Source organism: Glycine max, chromosome 19, assembly GCF_000004515.6.
Source record: "Glycine max cultivar Williams 82 chromosome 19, Glycine_max_v4.0, whole genome shotgun sequence".
Taxonomy (NCBI): domain Eukaryota; kingdom Viridiplantae; phylum Streptophyta; class Magnoliopsida; order Fabales; family Fabaceae; genus Glycine; species Glycine max.
The window spans coordinates 33,652,545-33,667,541 of NC_038255.2; the positions used below are offsets into that span (position 1 = coordinate 33,652,545).

The 14,997-nt window shown below is 33.4% G+C and overlaps 1 protein-coding gene and 1 long non-coding RNA gene across 2 annotated transcripts; one reads left to right on the forward strand and one right to left on the reverse strand.

Annotated features, from left to right (window-relative positions):
• The first annotated feature begins 2,115 nt into the window (after positions 1–2,115).
• On the forward strand, positions 2,116–8,422 carry LOC106797247 (uncharacterized). The gene is made up of 3 exons (XR_001386463.3): positions 2,116–2,240; positions 2,393–2,496; positions 8,035–8,422. It is a non-coding gene; the product is annotated as an uncharacterized lncRNA (long non-coding RNA).
• A 4,925-nt stretch (positions 8,423–13,347) lies between these two features.
• Positions 13,348–14,090, reverse strand: LOC102668395 (seed linoleate 9S-lipoxygenase-like). The gene is made up of 3 exons (XM_006605097.1): positions 14,087–14,090; positions 13,832–14,024; positions 13,348–13,660 (listed from the first exon to the last, which is right to left on the reverse strand). Exons 1-3 carry the CDS (start codon positions 14,088–14,090, stop codon positions 13,348–13,350), a joined length of 510 nt encoding a protein of 169 aa, XP_006605160.1.
• Between the last annotated feature and the right edge of the window lie 907 nt (positions 14,091–14,997).

Below are 14,997 nucleotides of genomic sequence, written 5' to 3' on the forward strand. Positions count from 1 at the left end.
AAAAAAAAAAGTCGTTAACTAATTCACATCATCTTATTCGAACCAGCACAACAAATTAACCAAAATCAAAGATATATACTATTCAAATATTGCATAGTTCCCAATATATAACAAAGCATCCTTGAGAGATTGATGTGCAAAAAGCAAGAAAAAAAACAGAAAAGCAATTCCCGATCTGGTTTATATTAACTTATGCTATGAGATGTGGTTTTAGACCTACAATATGCCTGAACCAACAACATCGCAACCACCGTCTTGAACCTGCGTCTTGCGGCCACGAAGGCAATGTCGGTGTCGACATCAAACACTCGTTGATGTTCTTTTCAGAACAAGTTTTTGTGTTACTAGCATCCCCTTCTCCTGCAATGCCACAAACGCTCGTGACGATCGCCGTAGCACACCATAGAGCTTCCTCGTTGAATGCTACATGCATTGTGCCTCCGCTCAACGTTCTGTCGGCTGCATTGTAGAGTCAATCGCCGATTGCAACTGCGCCCTCGCTTTAGACAACACTTGCACGAACAGTGTTTGCGAAAAGACACGTGTCCTCCTCGATGCACCACTCTAAACGTCGCGTGCCACTGCACTGCCGCCACATGCTCCCTGATGGGGTAGGCGATCAGAACGTTTTAGGTAACAGGGGGTTTTGGGGGATATGGACTTAGAAATGCGTGAGAAGGAGGTGAAAGTAGGAGAGTGAAATTCTGGTACTAGCTCACCAAAGAAGGTGGTGGAAAAGAGTTAAAAATCATCATAAAATTTAATAAAATAAAATAATATTATAATAAATATCACATTATTATTTAATATTTAAAACAAAAAAGTCAAAATATGAGAGAGAGAAAGTTTAAAGATTTTGATTAGTCCTACAAAAGTTTTGGTCGTACTCATCAAAGATGGTGAGAGGAGTGTTGTGTTTTATTATTATGATTTATTTTGTAATAATAAAAATCAGTAGAAAATATAATAAAATAAAATAATATTAAAATAAATATTACATCATCACTTAATGTTTTAAAAAAACTAAAATATTTGACGGAAAAAAATGTAAAATGTTGATTAGTTATAAAAAAATTTAGAGATCAAAATTATAAATATCGAAAATTTCTAAAAAAATATATAGTTTACCCTATATTATATTACTTATTATTATTATTAAGAAAAAAATAAAGGGGCCCAAATCCAATTGTCATTTTAATCATGCCAAAGAAAATTGATTGAACAACTTATTCAGTGGGCCACATATCAGGAACCTGCCTTGATTGAATGCACTAACTAAAGACTGTTGAATGAACTTTTATGCCTTTCGACGGCCAATTGAGAATTGAGGCTGTGCATGTATCATGTCGTCCTCTCCAAGAAACCCTTTTAATTTGTGCTCTAATCTAAAGCCGCAGATCCTCTCTTTTAATATTTATACTATTTAAGGAATCAAATAAAAAGACGCACATACATTTTAGGTAATATATTTTTCATGGTACATTTACATTTGAGTAATAAATATAATCTTAACCATTAGTTTTAATTATATAAACAATACTCATTCTTCTTGTTCTCTCACCTGATACACGTGTGTCATTAAAAAAATTCAACGTGCCTCTAAATAAAAGGTGGCTTCTTCTGTTATATCTAGAAATGATTTTTGTACATCCTATTTTGTTAATTTTTTCTTTAACACTTATTTGTTTAGAAAAAGGAAAATGAAAATACATCCAAACATGTTAAACTTATTTTATTACTTTAAAATAAATGTAACAAGAATAATGTAAAGGAAATACAATGTAAATAATGTCACCCATTGTACTGTGTACTCGCACCTTAATATGAATTGTTTGATTGATTTTCTTGTGTTTGGCAGAACTTTCTAATGTTTTCTACCATAGAATGATAGAACCACACGTACAAAACCCACCTGTGTCGTGCAAAAGAAGTGATTTAAGTGAATATGAACATAAAGTGAAAAGAACCATGTAACACAAGCTAGTAATTAATCAATTGATGATGCGATAATGACATTGAAGGTGATGACAATTATTTATTTTTAGAAATTAAAAATTGTAATATAAAAACTTATGGGACCATTTGGCTGTCTTTCCAACTACATTAGGTACAACAGAAGAATCACAAAGTTTCGAACCGGAGGCAAACCCTATTTGTTTAGCAATCTGATCCAATTATTAAAAAAATGTGATTTTATAAGCTGCTCACTCCAGCAACTTAGCCCTTCTCCCCTATATGAGGTAAATATTCTTACGCCTTAACTCTATGCTCCCAACCATCTCAACAGTTTTCGCCTCTTTCTTTTCCTTAGTCGTATATTTTTATTTTATGTTTCTAATTTGTAGCCATTTCATGGTCTCTATATATCATTCTATGTTTTCTATGAAAGCAGATATTTGAAAATCGTTGCAGAAATCGTGATCGGCCTGTTGGATTAAGAAGCCGCGAGTGTATCCAAGCATGTCACAGAAGTAACTAGCTAGGATGTTGTGTGTGGTAATATTAATATATATTTAACTATATGATCATTTTAAATATATCCGGCATGAGATCCATTTTAATTTTTTTATTATTATCATAGATCGGTGAAATATAATCATTTAATGTTAGCTTGGTTCAATTAAATCAAAGTTTTTAGAGATTTTGTTGAGTTCTTTAGTCTAATTGAACCGTGCTAATTTCATGTTCATCCTGTTGAAGATTAATCTAGAAAATTGTAGATGTATAATTGGTGGTCCATTATCTAGAGAGTTCTACACCTATGGAGATGTTGTAGTGTGTAGAAACTTCTTGATGAGTGTAGAAAAATATCTTATTATCTAAAGTCATAGAAGCACCTAGAACATTATAGAGATGGATGGTAGATGATAAATGAGTCTAGAAGACTCTAGGACTAAGTAGTATAGAAGTATGTAAAAATCATCTATGTAACCTATATAAAGGCATAAGTTGTAGCAAGCCATGTAAGGTAAGTCAAGAAGCTAATAAGCACAATTCAAGTTAAGGTGTCAATTTTCTGAAAACTCATCTTCTTTCTACTCTCGTCATTTCTATCATACATTTCTACCATATCCTTCCATAGAAAAAAGGTATAATCATGTCCCATATCCTAACAGTGGCATCAGAGCAGTGTTGATCCTATGGCCTTTGCTACATCACCTAGCCCACCAACCTTCAACTATAACCAAACCTCAGTTCCCATATTTAATGGGGAAGCATATGATTATTGGAGCATCCAAATGCAAACTCTATTCATCTCACAAGACTTGTGGGATGTTATAGAGAATGGCTATCCTGTCCCAGAAAGCCAAGAAGAATAGGCTACATGGACAGCAACAAAGCAAAAGGAGTACAAACAAAACAAGCAACATGATGCTAAGGCTCTGCTATTCATCCAACAAGGAGTTAGTAGAGAGATCTTTCCAAGAATCATGCAAGCAAAAAATGCAAAGGAGGCGTGAGAGACTCTGAAAAATGAATTTAAAGGCACAGACAAGGTAATTTCTATTAAACTTCAATCTTTGTGGAAGGATTTTGATACATTAATAATGCAAGAAGATGAATCTATACAATCTTTCTTCTCTCGTGTCTCTAATATCTTCAATCAAATTAGAAGTTATGGGGACACTATTGAAGACAAGAAAATAATAATAAAAATATTAAGAAGTCTTCCCGTAAAATATGATCATATTGTGGCTGCCATAGAAGAATCAAAAGATTTATCTAAACTCACTCTAGTAGAATTAATGGGCTCTTTAGAAGCTCATGAAGCTAGAATGAAAAGATTTGAGCATTCACTAGAGCAAGCATTCCAATCTAAAATTAATATCTCTAAAAATGATGGAGATAAGAAAAATAACCACGGTAAATTTCCTCAAAAGAGAGGAGGAGCATTTACTAATCGTGGTAAAAGAAGTGGAAAGCAATGGAGTAATAATGTTTCAAGCTCTTATTGCAAATTATGCAAGAAAAATAATCATGATACAAATGATTGTCGGTACAAATGCAAAAAGTGCAAAAGGCACCTACACTACGAAAAAGATTGTTTTTACCGACAAAAAGAAGAAGCAAATTTTCTAGAAAATAAAGAATCCCTTGATCATACTTTGTACTCCGCTTTATCTTCTCAAGAATCAAGGGATGTATGGTATGTTGATAGTGGTTGTTCAAATCACATGACAAAAAACAAAAGTTGCTTTGTGCAACTAGATGTGAATAAAATCCAAAGTTACACTTGGTGATGAAAATGTTCAAACAGTTGAAGGAAAAGGCACCATTAGTGTTAAAACTCAAAATGGTAGCCAAAAATATATCCATGATGTTTTTTATGTGCTAGGTCTTACTCAAAATCTTCTAAGTGTTGGTCAACTTATTCATAAAAATTATAAAGTCATCTTTGATGATGATAAATGTAATATCATTGATAAAAGAAATGGTCAAATTATTTCTATCAAAATGGCTCCTAATAAAGTATTTCCTCTATTTATGCCATTTGGGCAAAACAATGCATTGAAATGTGAGAATATGGATGAGTCTATACTGTGGCACTTGAGGTTTGGTCATCTAAACTTTAATGGCCTCAAATTATTAAAACAAAAAAATATGGTGCTTGGACTTCCTTTTATTTCATCTAACCTTAAAGTTTGTGAAGGCTGCATTTATGGCAAGATGCACAGGTTACCATTTCCAAAAACATCTTGGAGAGCTAAAGCTCTACTTCAATTGGTGCATGCTGATATCTAGGGACCATCAAGTGCCCCTAGCTTTGGTGGAAGAAGATATTTTCTCCTCTTCGTTGATGACTACACTCGAATGATGTGGGTGTCCTTCATCCAACAAAAATCCAATGCATTCTCTTGCTTCAAGGAGTTCAAGGCCCTAGTGGAAAAGCAAAGTGGGCATTCCTTCAAAATCTTGAGAACAGATCGCGGGGGAGAATTCAATGGGCTCATATTCATCAATTTTTGCAATGATCATGGCATCAAGAAGGAGTTGACTGTTCGTCACACTCCACAATAGAATGGTGTCATTGAAAGGAAAAACAGAATCATTGTGGAAATGGCTCGATCGATGCTACAACACAAGAACCTACCAAAGAATCTATGGGCGGAAGCTGTTAGCACAACAGTATACATCCTCAACCGTTCTCCAACTAAAGTAGTCTTAAATATGACGCCATATGAAGCATGGTTCAACAGAAAACCAACAGTTGCTCATTTTAAAGTTTTTGGATGTGTTGCTTATTCGCACATTCCAAAGGAGAACCGAGACAAGCTCGATAAAAAAGGAGAAAAGTGCATCTTTGTCGACTATAGTGACGAATCTAAAGGTTACTGATTATTCAAACCAAATTCAAAGCAGATAATCATTTCAAGAGATGTCATCTTTGACGAAGGATCAAGCTGGCAATGGAGTACTGAAGTCAATGAGATGCAAGAAGTAACCAATCCAAGCCCGTGCACACTGCCACCATCACCAACACAACATGACCAACAACACCAGCAAGAAGAAGTAGAAGAAGTCCCACAACAACAACTTCGAAGATCAGGAAGGCCACACAAATTGAATCCAAAGTATGCAAATGTTGGATTTTTTTCCTGTGAACATCAAAAGTTTGAGGAAACATCGAAATAAAAAGTTTGGAGAAAATCCATGGACGAGGAAATCAAAATGATAGAAAAATCATACATGGGAGCTCATGCAAAAACCAGAAGACAAGGATATCATTGGCCTGAAATGGGTTTACAAAATTAAATATAATGAGGATGGAACAATCCTGAAACACAAAGCACGACTTGTCACTAAAGGCTATTCACAACTGCCAGGAGTTGATTTCAATGAGACATTTGCTCCCGTTGTGCGCATGGAAACAATCAGAACTGTACTAGCCTTAGCTGCACAATTGAAGCTACAAGTCTACCAGCTAGATGTAAAATCAGCTTTCTTGAATGGAGAGATTGAAGAAGAAGTCTACGTGGAGAAACCACAAGGATACAAAGTTCAACGAGAAGAAGACAAAGTATATCGCTTGAAAAAGGCGCTTTATGGTCTCAAACAAGCTCCCCGAGCATGGAACAACAAAATAGACAAATATATCGTCAAGCATAGATTCCTCAAAAGTCCAAGTGAGCCGTCACTATATATGAAGAAGCAAGGTAATCATTTCTTGATTTTGTGCCTATACGTAGATGATTTAATCTACACCGGCAACAACTCACAGATGATGGAAGAATTCAAAAAGGCTATGATGCAAGAGTATGAAATGATCGATCTTGGACTCGTGAGATATTTTCTCGGCATGCAAGTCAAGCAAAGACCTGGACAAATATTTATCTCGCAAGAAAAATATGCGGATGACTTACTAAAGAAGTTCAACATGCAAGATTGCAAACCACTTGCCACGCCTATGGCGATGAACGAGAAGCTTTCAAAAGATGATGGGCAAAACAAAGTTGATGCAACAGTTTATAGAAGCCTAGTCGGTTCGCTAATCTACTTAACCAACTCAAGGCCAGACATCGTACATGCAGTTAGCATCGTGTCTAGATTCGTGAGTAACCCAAGCAAAGCACACTTTGCAGCAGCCAAGAGAATCCTAAGATATGTCAAAGGCACAAAGGATTTTGGCATTTTGTATGAGGCAGATAGAGACTTTAACTTGACAGGTTATACAGATAGCGACTGGGCAGGAAGCACAGATGATAGAAAAAGCACAAGTGGATATGTGTTTCTTCTAGGCAACAAAGCAATATCATGGGTGTCAAAGAAGCAAACGATAGTTGCTCTATCATTAGCAGAAGCAGAATACATGGCTGCAACAAGCGCTGCGTGTGAAGCGACATGGCTCAGAAAAATTCTGCAAGACGTACAACAAGACTCCAAGACTCCAACAGTTTTTCATTGTGATAATATGTCAGCTATTGCAATGACTAAGAATCCAGTATTCCACAGCCATACAAAGCACATTGAGATTAGATACCACTTCATCAGAGAGCTTGTGGAATGTGGAGAAATCAAAATGGAGTTCTGCAAGACTGAAGAACAATTAGCAGACATCTTCACCAAGCCAATTGCAACAGAGAAGTTCATCGAATTCAGAGACATGCTTGGAGTTCAAGACTTTTCTAGATTAAGGGGGAGTGTTGAAGATTAATCTAGAAAAGTGTAGATGTATAATTGGTGGTCCATTATCTAGAGAGTTCTACACCTATGGAGGTGTTGTAGTGTGTAGAAACTTCTTGATGGATGTAAAAAAAATATCTTATTATCTAAAGTCATAGAAGCACTTAGAACATTATAGAAATGGATGGTAGATGATAGATTAGTTTAGATGACTCTAGGACTAAGTAGTATAGAAGTGTATGGAAATCACCTATATAACCTATATAAAGGCATAAGTTGTAACAAGCCATGTAAGATAAGTCAAGAAGCTAATAAGCACAATTCAAGTTAAGGCATCAATTTTCTGAAAACTCATTCTGTTCTTACTCCCATCATTTCTATCATACATTTCTACCATATCTTTCCATAGAAAAAAGGCATAACCACGTCCCATATCCTAACACATCCTCTATAAATGTCCAAACTAGTAACTATATATGATATATGCTATCTGTCCTTAAATCTTAAGCATACCAGCAAATTTTGTTGCTTTGATTTATATGAATGCCGGAGATAGAAGTTTTTCAGAAACCAATATTTGTTGTAGGTATTCAAATTAACAATTGTCTTATATATGTAAAGAATTTTACGGAGGAGCGATTCTTGGCTATGCAAGCCAACACGAGAAAATCATTATTGGGCATGTATAATGTGTTATATGGGTTAGTGGTGGTGTAATATTATACTAGTTAGTCGTGTAACTATTTTTTTAATACATAAGAATAAAAGCAAGTATCAAAGAGTCTATAAATATTTATATATTTTACTCAACTAAGTTAAATCCCTTTTAATATATTGTTATATTCTTATGTACTATCAAGTTAAATATATGTTGTTAGTTATTAATAGTTATTATGTAAATTCAATAATTAGAACTATCAGATTTGCTTGATCTCAAACACCTTGCTTTCACTACGGTACGAGAGATTGGAGGAATAGAGCCATTAGCAGATGTTGACCATAAATTTGAGAGAAAGATTTCCTAAGCCGCATGAGAAAAGAAAGATTCAACACCACCACACGTGTATATGCAGTCAGGATTAATGTTTGTACTCGACAAATTCTTTCCAGTTGCCTTTAATTTGGTGAAATTATGTGTACTCCATCTCCATGACTTATATATGAATAATATGACTCTATGAGTCGTGTTTGTATAGAACTGTATATGTATTGTATATGAATGTCAATTTCACATTAATTATAATCATATCACATGCGGATCGTAAATAAAAAATTTCATAATAAACAAATTAAATTCAAATTTAAATGTAAGTACTTCAGATATTAATTCTTATATGTATAGAAGTAGAAATCAAATTTAATATAGATAAGATGCGTGTAAGAAATTAATGAACGTAAGAAAAAAACAAAGGGCTCGGAGGCACATTAGCTTGTGGGGGACCTTGGCCGCCCTGACTTTTTGTAAATTATATTAATTATACAATAAATAAGTGTAATCAATAAGTAGAGCATTGTTGGTGTGTGCTTTGAAATACAATCCAGAATACATTTAAGCTAGAAGCAGAATTGTTCTTGTGTCAAACTGATGAAAATATAATTTTTTATTATTTCAAATAATTACTGTCAATATTATTTTATCATGTTTAAATTAAATACTTTATTTTATTTATTTTTACTTAATTCTAAAAGTTGGATGTAATGCAGCTAAAATTCAAAATGGTCAAGCGCATATGTAAAACCATCATTTTATAATTTATATAAGTATTGAAAATTGAAAGAAAAGTTTATATCCTTTTTTTTATCATGTTAAATCATAAATGTAATAGTTTTTTTTAAGAAACATGTAATTGTTCTAAATATACTATTAGTTGAATTTATAATTCACTAAGTTATTACGTATCCTTAAATATATCCTCAAACATATAATAAAATTCAAAGTTAAAAAATTGGTTTTTTTTTTTTTGTTATAAGTCTTGTTAACAAAAGTCACTGATCTTCGTAATTATTTTTAATTAAAAAAAACTTCTCAAACATGTTTTTTCTTGATTGAATTATATTTAAAAGGATAAAATATTGTCATAGTGTTTTTCTAATTTTGTTGTTGTAATTTTTCCTTTAACCCTTAATTTTAAGGAAAATCACTATTTCTTTTACTAGTTGATATGTATGTTAGGTCCATTGGAGACAGTATTTATTCTTATTTATGCTTTTCCATTAAATTTAATTATTTTAATTTTTTGTATTGATAATTGTTTATTGAAATTTTTTTCTAATTTGTTAGCTACATGGCCCCCAAAACGATTTAACTCTGGCTCCATCCCTGCAACCAGGAGAGGAATCATTGCCATATGACGGATTCGGATGTGTGTCCTCGTTGCAATGATGCTTCGGAGACCACCATGCATGTGTTGCGTGACTGTGATGAAGCTCAATCTTTTTGAACCACTATTATTCATCAGGATCAATGGGCTCAGTTTTTCAGCATAGGTTTTTCTAGTTGGGTTACGCTGAACTTGAATAATCTATGGATGGCTCTTAAGTTGCTTCTCTTCGGCAACTTTCTTTGGCATGACAGTCTACTATCTTTGGAGTGATCGCAATAACTTGGTCTTCTTTAAGCTTACCGGTCTTCCTCTTAATCTTTTGCATAAGATTCAAGCTCACATTTCTTTTCTTGATAAGGGCACTCTCCAGCGGTCTAATATTAATCTCAACCATGAGCACCATTAGGGTGCCATTGTTTTGTTAGTAAATATTTATTTTATAATTTAAAATTTATAAAATATATTATTTATATTAATTTTATTTTTATTTTTATAAAATATTTGTTTTAAAATATGTTACATAAAACTAGAATTATTATCTTTTAGGATTTTGTTTTTAAGGGATCAACTTGGTTTGTTACGTTTGTTCGTTTCTTTTGTTTTTTTCACGTTGGTTTCTAACATTCACTAGGTGTGATATAAGGGGGTTTATGCTTATATACTTATCTCTTTTTTTTAGTCAATAGACACAAGTAGAAAAATAATTTTATATTTTTTTCTAAATTTCTTCTTTTCGTGTTCTTATAAAAAAAAAAAAAATTTTTGAGAAAAAAAACATTGGTGTAGAAGGTTGGTGATCCTTTTGTTGCACATGATCGGAATTAAGGGTTGTCGTATCTTGGAAGAGAAGTGCAATTAGATTCTCCTACCGTGGAGACATTTTCTTTCTAAGAATAACGTTTGCGCGTTTCAATCCATATTATTTAAAACTTCTCCTTTAAAATCTTTTTTTCTACTTATTGTATGTTATATTGCATTTTTTAATCTATGAGCACCATTAGGGTACCATTATTTTGGCTTGGCGCCCTCTGGTAGAAGGAATTTTTAAAGCTAACACTGACGAATCTTATCATTCCAGTTCTAATGTGGCTGCTTATGGGGCTATCATTGGTAACTCTACAAGTTCTCCTTTAACCATGTTTCACCTGAACCTAGGTTTATGTAATGCAGTTTGGGATTAGTTATGGTCATTGAAGATGGGAATCAAGGTGGCTAGGGAGATGAATCTCTATCATGTTATTTTTGAGATGGACTCCATGGTGGGTGTGCAAATTATTCAAAGAGGCACGACCTAATCCGCTTTGTTTCACCCTTTGGTTAATGAGATTCATAGTCTTTTGATGCTCAAGGACTGGAAGCCTTCCCTTTCTCATGTCTATAGAAAGGCTAATCATAGTGCTAACTTCTTAGCTAATCTTCGTCATAATGGTTCCTTTGTTATGACTAGGGTTCTTTCTCCCCCTCCCTTGTTGCGTCTCATCCTTGTTGATGATGCTCAGGGGGTTGTCCTTCCTGCAGGTTGTTCCGTTATAATTTTCTATTTCCTTCCGTTCGTTATACAAAAAAGTAAGAAGAGAAACATGAAAATAAATTAGTCAAGGATATTTATGTATTTAGTGATCTTATCTAAATTCTGAGCAATTTAAACTTTGTATTTTGACTTGATTTAGATACCTTTTTTTCATTCACCCAAAAAAAGATATCTTTGTTTTTTTACGGAACTTGAATTAGATATACCTCTCTCTATCTAAATTAGAATATTTATTTTACATGAATGTTTTTTATGAGCGATTTTAAAGAATTTTTCATGAATGGCAATATTATTAGCAACTTTTCTTAACTTTTTATCATTTTTAATCAATCCTTTTCATACTTATTTCTAAATTTGATTTTAATATTTTTTTTAAAAATTGTCAACAGTTAAAAAAAACCTTATATCACAATATAAAATATTTATCATAAATTTAAGTTATAATTTATATGTTTAAAATGATTTAATTTATGACAAACACTACTAGAAATTATATATTTAACATCGCTAGGTTAACATCAGTTTTGGACAAAATCGATGTTAACACAAACGCGATGGTATACTTGTAAATAAAACGAGTTTATTAACATCGGTTTTGACAAAACCGATGTTAACATAATCTCGTTAACATCGATTTTTTGAAAAACCCGATGATAACATAGCCTCGTTAACATCGATTTTGTCAAAATCGATGTTAACATGACCTAGGTAACATCGGTTTTGTCAAAACTGATGTTAACGAGGCTATGTTAACATCGGTTTTTTTTAAAATTTGATGTTGCATTTTTACTTAAACTATAAACCCAAAACCCTTTTCTTTGCTCGCGCTCAGTCTTGCAAACCCACCCTCGTCATTGCCATTGTCCCTGACTCCCCACGCTAAGTCTCGCAAAGCCACCCTCAAGTCGTCGTCGCGCTCTGGTCGTGTTTGTTGTGACGCTCACCATCGTGTCCTGGTAAGTTTTCTTGCTTCGGAAAAATTCATGTCGTCACTGCCATTGTCTTTGAACAATGTTCATTGCTTTCCTTGTAGCCATTCCATTGGCACCAAAGCACTCTTTGCTCTTCTTTGTACTCGCAATCACAAGGTAAGTTTTGCTTGTGTTTGCCATTATGTTAACTTCCCTTAGTTATAACTTCCCTTAAACTGAGCTTTTAACTTCCCTTAGTTGGTCGCAACCTACATGTGATCTATTTAGAAAAGCTATACTTTGACTGTTTCAGGCTTCAAATACCCTGAGACTAGGCTCAGGCCCTTTGATTTGTGCTATATCAAAGGTGAGTGAGCCTATTGGCAATGACCCCTTTGTTCTTAGTGATTATTATTTGTGTTGTTGTTCATGAAGCTCTGTTGCTGCAGCTTTAGGAGTTGTACTTGCTATTTCTTTCATCCACAAAAGGAACGTTGCGGGTAAAATTATTCTTTTCTTCTCTAACATTTCACTAAACATATGGTAGTATAGCATGGTTCTATTTTGTACTTGCTCTCTGTATTTTTTAAATAAAAATTCTGCTATTTGTTAGTTCCCTTAACAAGTGTTGTTATTGGTTTTTTAGAGGATCCATTGAAATCTTAGTTCTGTGGCTGTATAGCATGGTTTTGTTCTGTGTCTCTTTAATAGAAATTGATATATATATATATATATATATATATATATATATATATATATATATATATATAAATTTACATTAAACTTATGTTTTCGTTTGGGTACTACTTACTCTTAGGTCACACGGTTAGTTAGGTATGAAGAAAGCAGCATGTGTAGTAGTTATTATTATCATATTTCTCTGTTTTAATTTACAAGTTAAGGTTTAATAGGCAGTGAGAAGATTAGATGGTAATCCCTTTAATTTGAAGTAGGTAGGTTCATATCAAATGGAAATGTATCTATACTAACCATGTTTAACATCTTAGGGCAATCGGTCAATATACACGAAAACCATCAAAGGACCAAACCAACTCAGCTAGAAGCTTAAATTATTAGTTAAGGATTAATGCCTAGTTGATATCAGCAAGCTTGTTATTGGACCAATACCAGAATTAGTGTTGCTTAGTTTCTTTTCTTTTAAGCTCTTGGTTGTTGTTCCTTTCTAAGATTTTTTTCTCAATCTCTACAAGAGTTTTTGTAAATGTTTCAAAGAAATCTTTTGCATTCTGATCAGAGGTCCAATTTGGAGTGTCCCTCTGTCCAAGGTAGATCTCATCAGAGGAATGTCTTGACAACATCTCCATCACTGTAAGATCAATAACTGTCTAGTACTTTGGTGTAATTGTTCTCAAAAAAGCCTCTTGAGGTTTCTTGACCATCTCATCATACTCTTTGGTTTTTTGTTCTAGGAGCAATCTTTTGCTTTGAGTTGGACGGTTTAGGATATAGCCTCCATAAGGGTACTGTATATAATTATAATGAAAGAGTCAATAAGCTCTTGACATGTCTTCATTTTAGGCCATTTGTTATCTTTTAAGTCACTATTACCCTTCTCCATAACTTCCTTCCACCATGCTTGTAGTTTAGTATCTTTTTCAACTGCCTTATCATTAGAGTAATACAAGTTGACATACTCTTGGACCCATGTCTTAATAGCATCCCATATTTCTAATCCATCAACAACATAAGGATAGTCCTTTATCACAAGGCGAAGGCCATGTGGGGAAGTGTGATCGTCAACTGCCAATCCTCTAAATCAAGCAAAGGAAAAAATAAACAAAATGTTATAGATAACACACCGCTCTCTTGATAAATTAATTTTAATTGTGTCATCATTAAAAGGGCATGGTATAATTTTGTTTTCTTATATATAATCCCATAATTGAACAAGTTCATATTTCTAATTTAATAAGATTGGTTACCTCTTGATGAGATCAGTTGGTAATGCTTGGGCAGTGAAAACCCAATTCTTGTATACAGCTGAAGACATCTCCATAGAGTACTCAATTGATATAAATGATACTCCAAACACTGAATCATTATCATACTCAATTGTCAGAACTAGAGCAGAATGGCTGCTAGGACTAGAAAACCCAGGAACTGATCCATCCAATCCTAAAAAATAAAATATAAAAAAACAAATAAAAAATAGAAACACGAGTCCTGAACAAGCTGACCCATGTCAACTAGTCATGGCTCACAAGACAGATAAAACAGGTCCCTTTTATTGTTTTGAAATTTTTTAAAAACTTTCTTTATATCATTTGATTATTTAGTTCCCAATTTATATCTTAAAGACAACAAATAAAGAATAGGTGGTAGTTTAAGGTATTTGTTTTAGGCTCTGTTTGGATGTGTTGATGATGAGGGGTGCAAAGGGAGGTTGTGGTATTTATAGGTGTGTTGTTAATCAATTGACCATTGCTCTGTGTAACTAATATACAACTCTTTTTTTAATTACACCCCTTGTACTTATAGGTCTTTGAAATATGATATTGTATGACTCAGATTTTGATAGAAATAGACCTATTAGGAAGGTTTATGAGAGGAGGTGCAAGGCACCTAGTACAAGTAACAATAGGATACTTTGAAATATGATATTGTATGACTTAGATTCATATCTAATGTTTTTGGGAATGATGATTGATGTAGGTGGTCTTTCAGTTATTTATTGGATTGTTGCTTTGATTTTGGACAGTGTTGTTGATCATCACAAGTACAAACAGGGGTTATCAATGTTTTTATTACTTGTTCACTGCCATTAATGACAACTGATATATGCTATATAAATTATGTTCATGATGAGTGAACCTTAGATTCCCATTTAAGATTGAATGCAATGATTCTTGTGGACAGTTTGCATTAATCATTGTATTCAATCTTAAATTGTCCGTTTGGACAATTTAGGGAGACTGATATTTTTATGGTATATTCATGCGTTGAGGTTAACATTATTTTGTTTAATTTGATGAAATTTCGTTACAAAGCATTTCTAGTTGTTCTATAAGTGCATACTTTATTATCAGGGAATTAATCTCACCGATTTCATGTCGTGTACTTAGAGACCAATGCGAAATGCTGCCCAAAT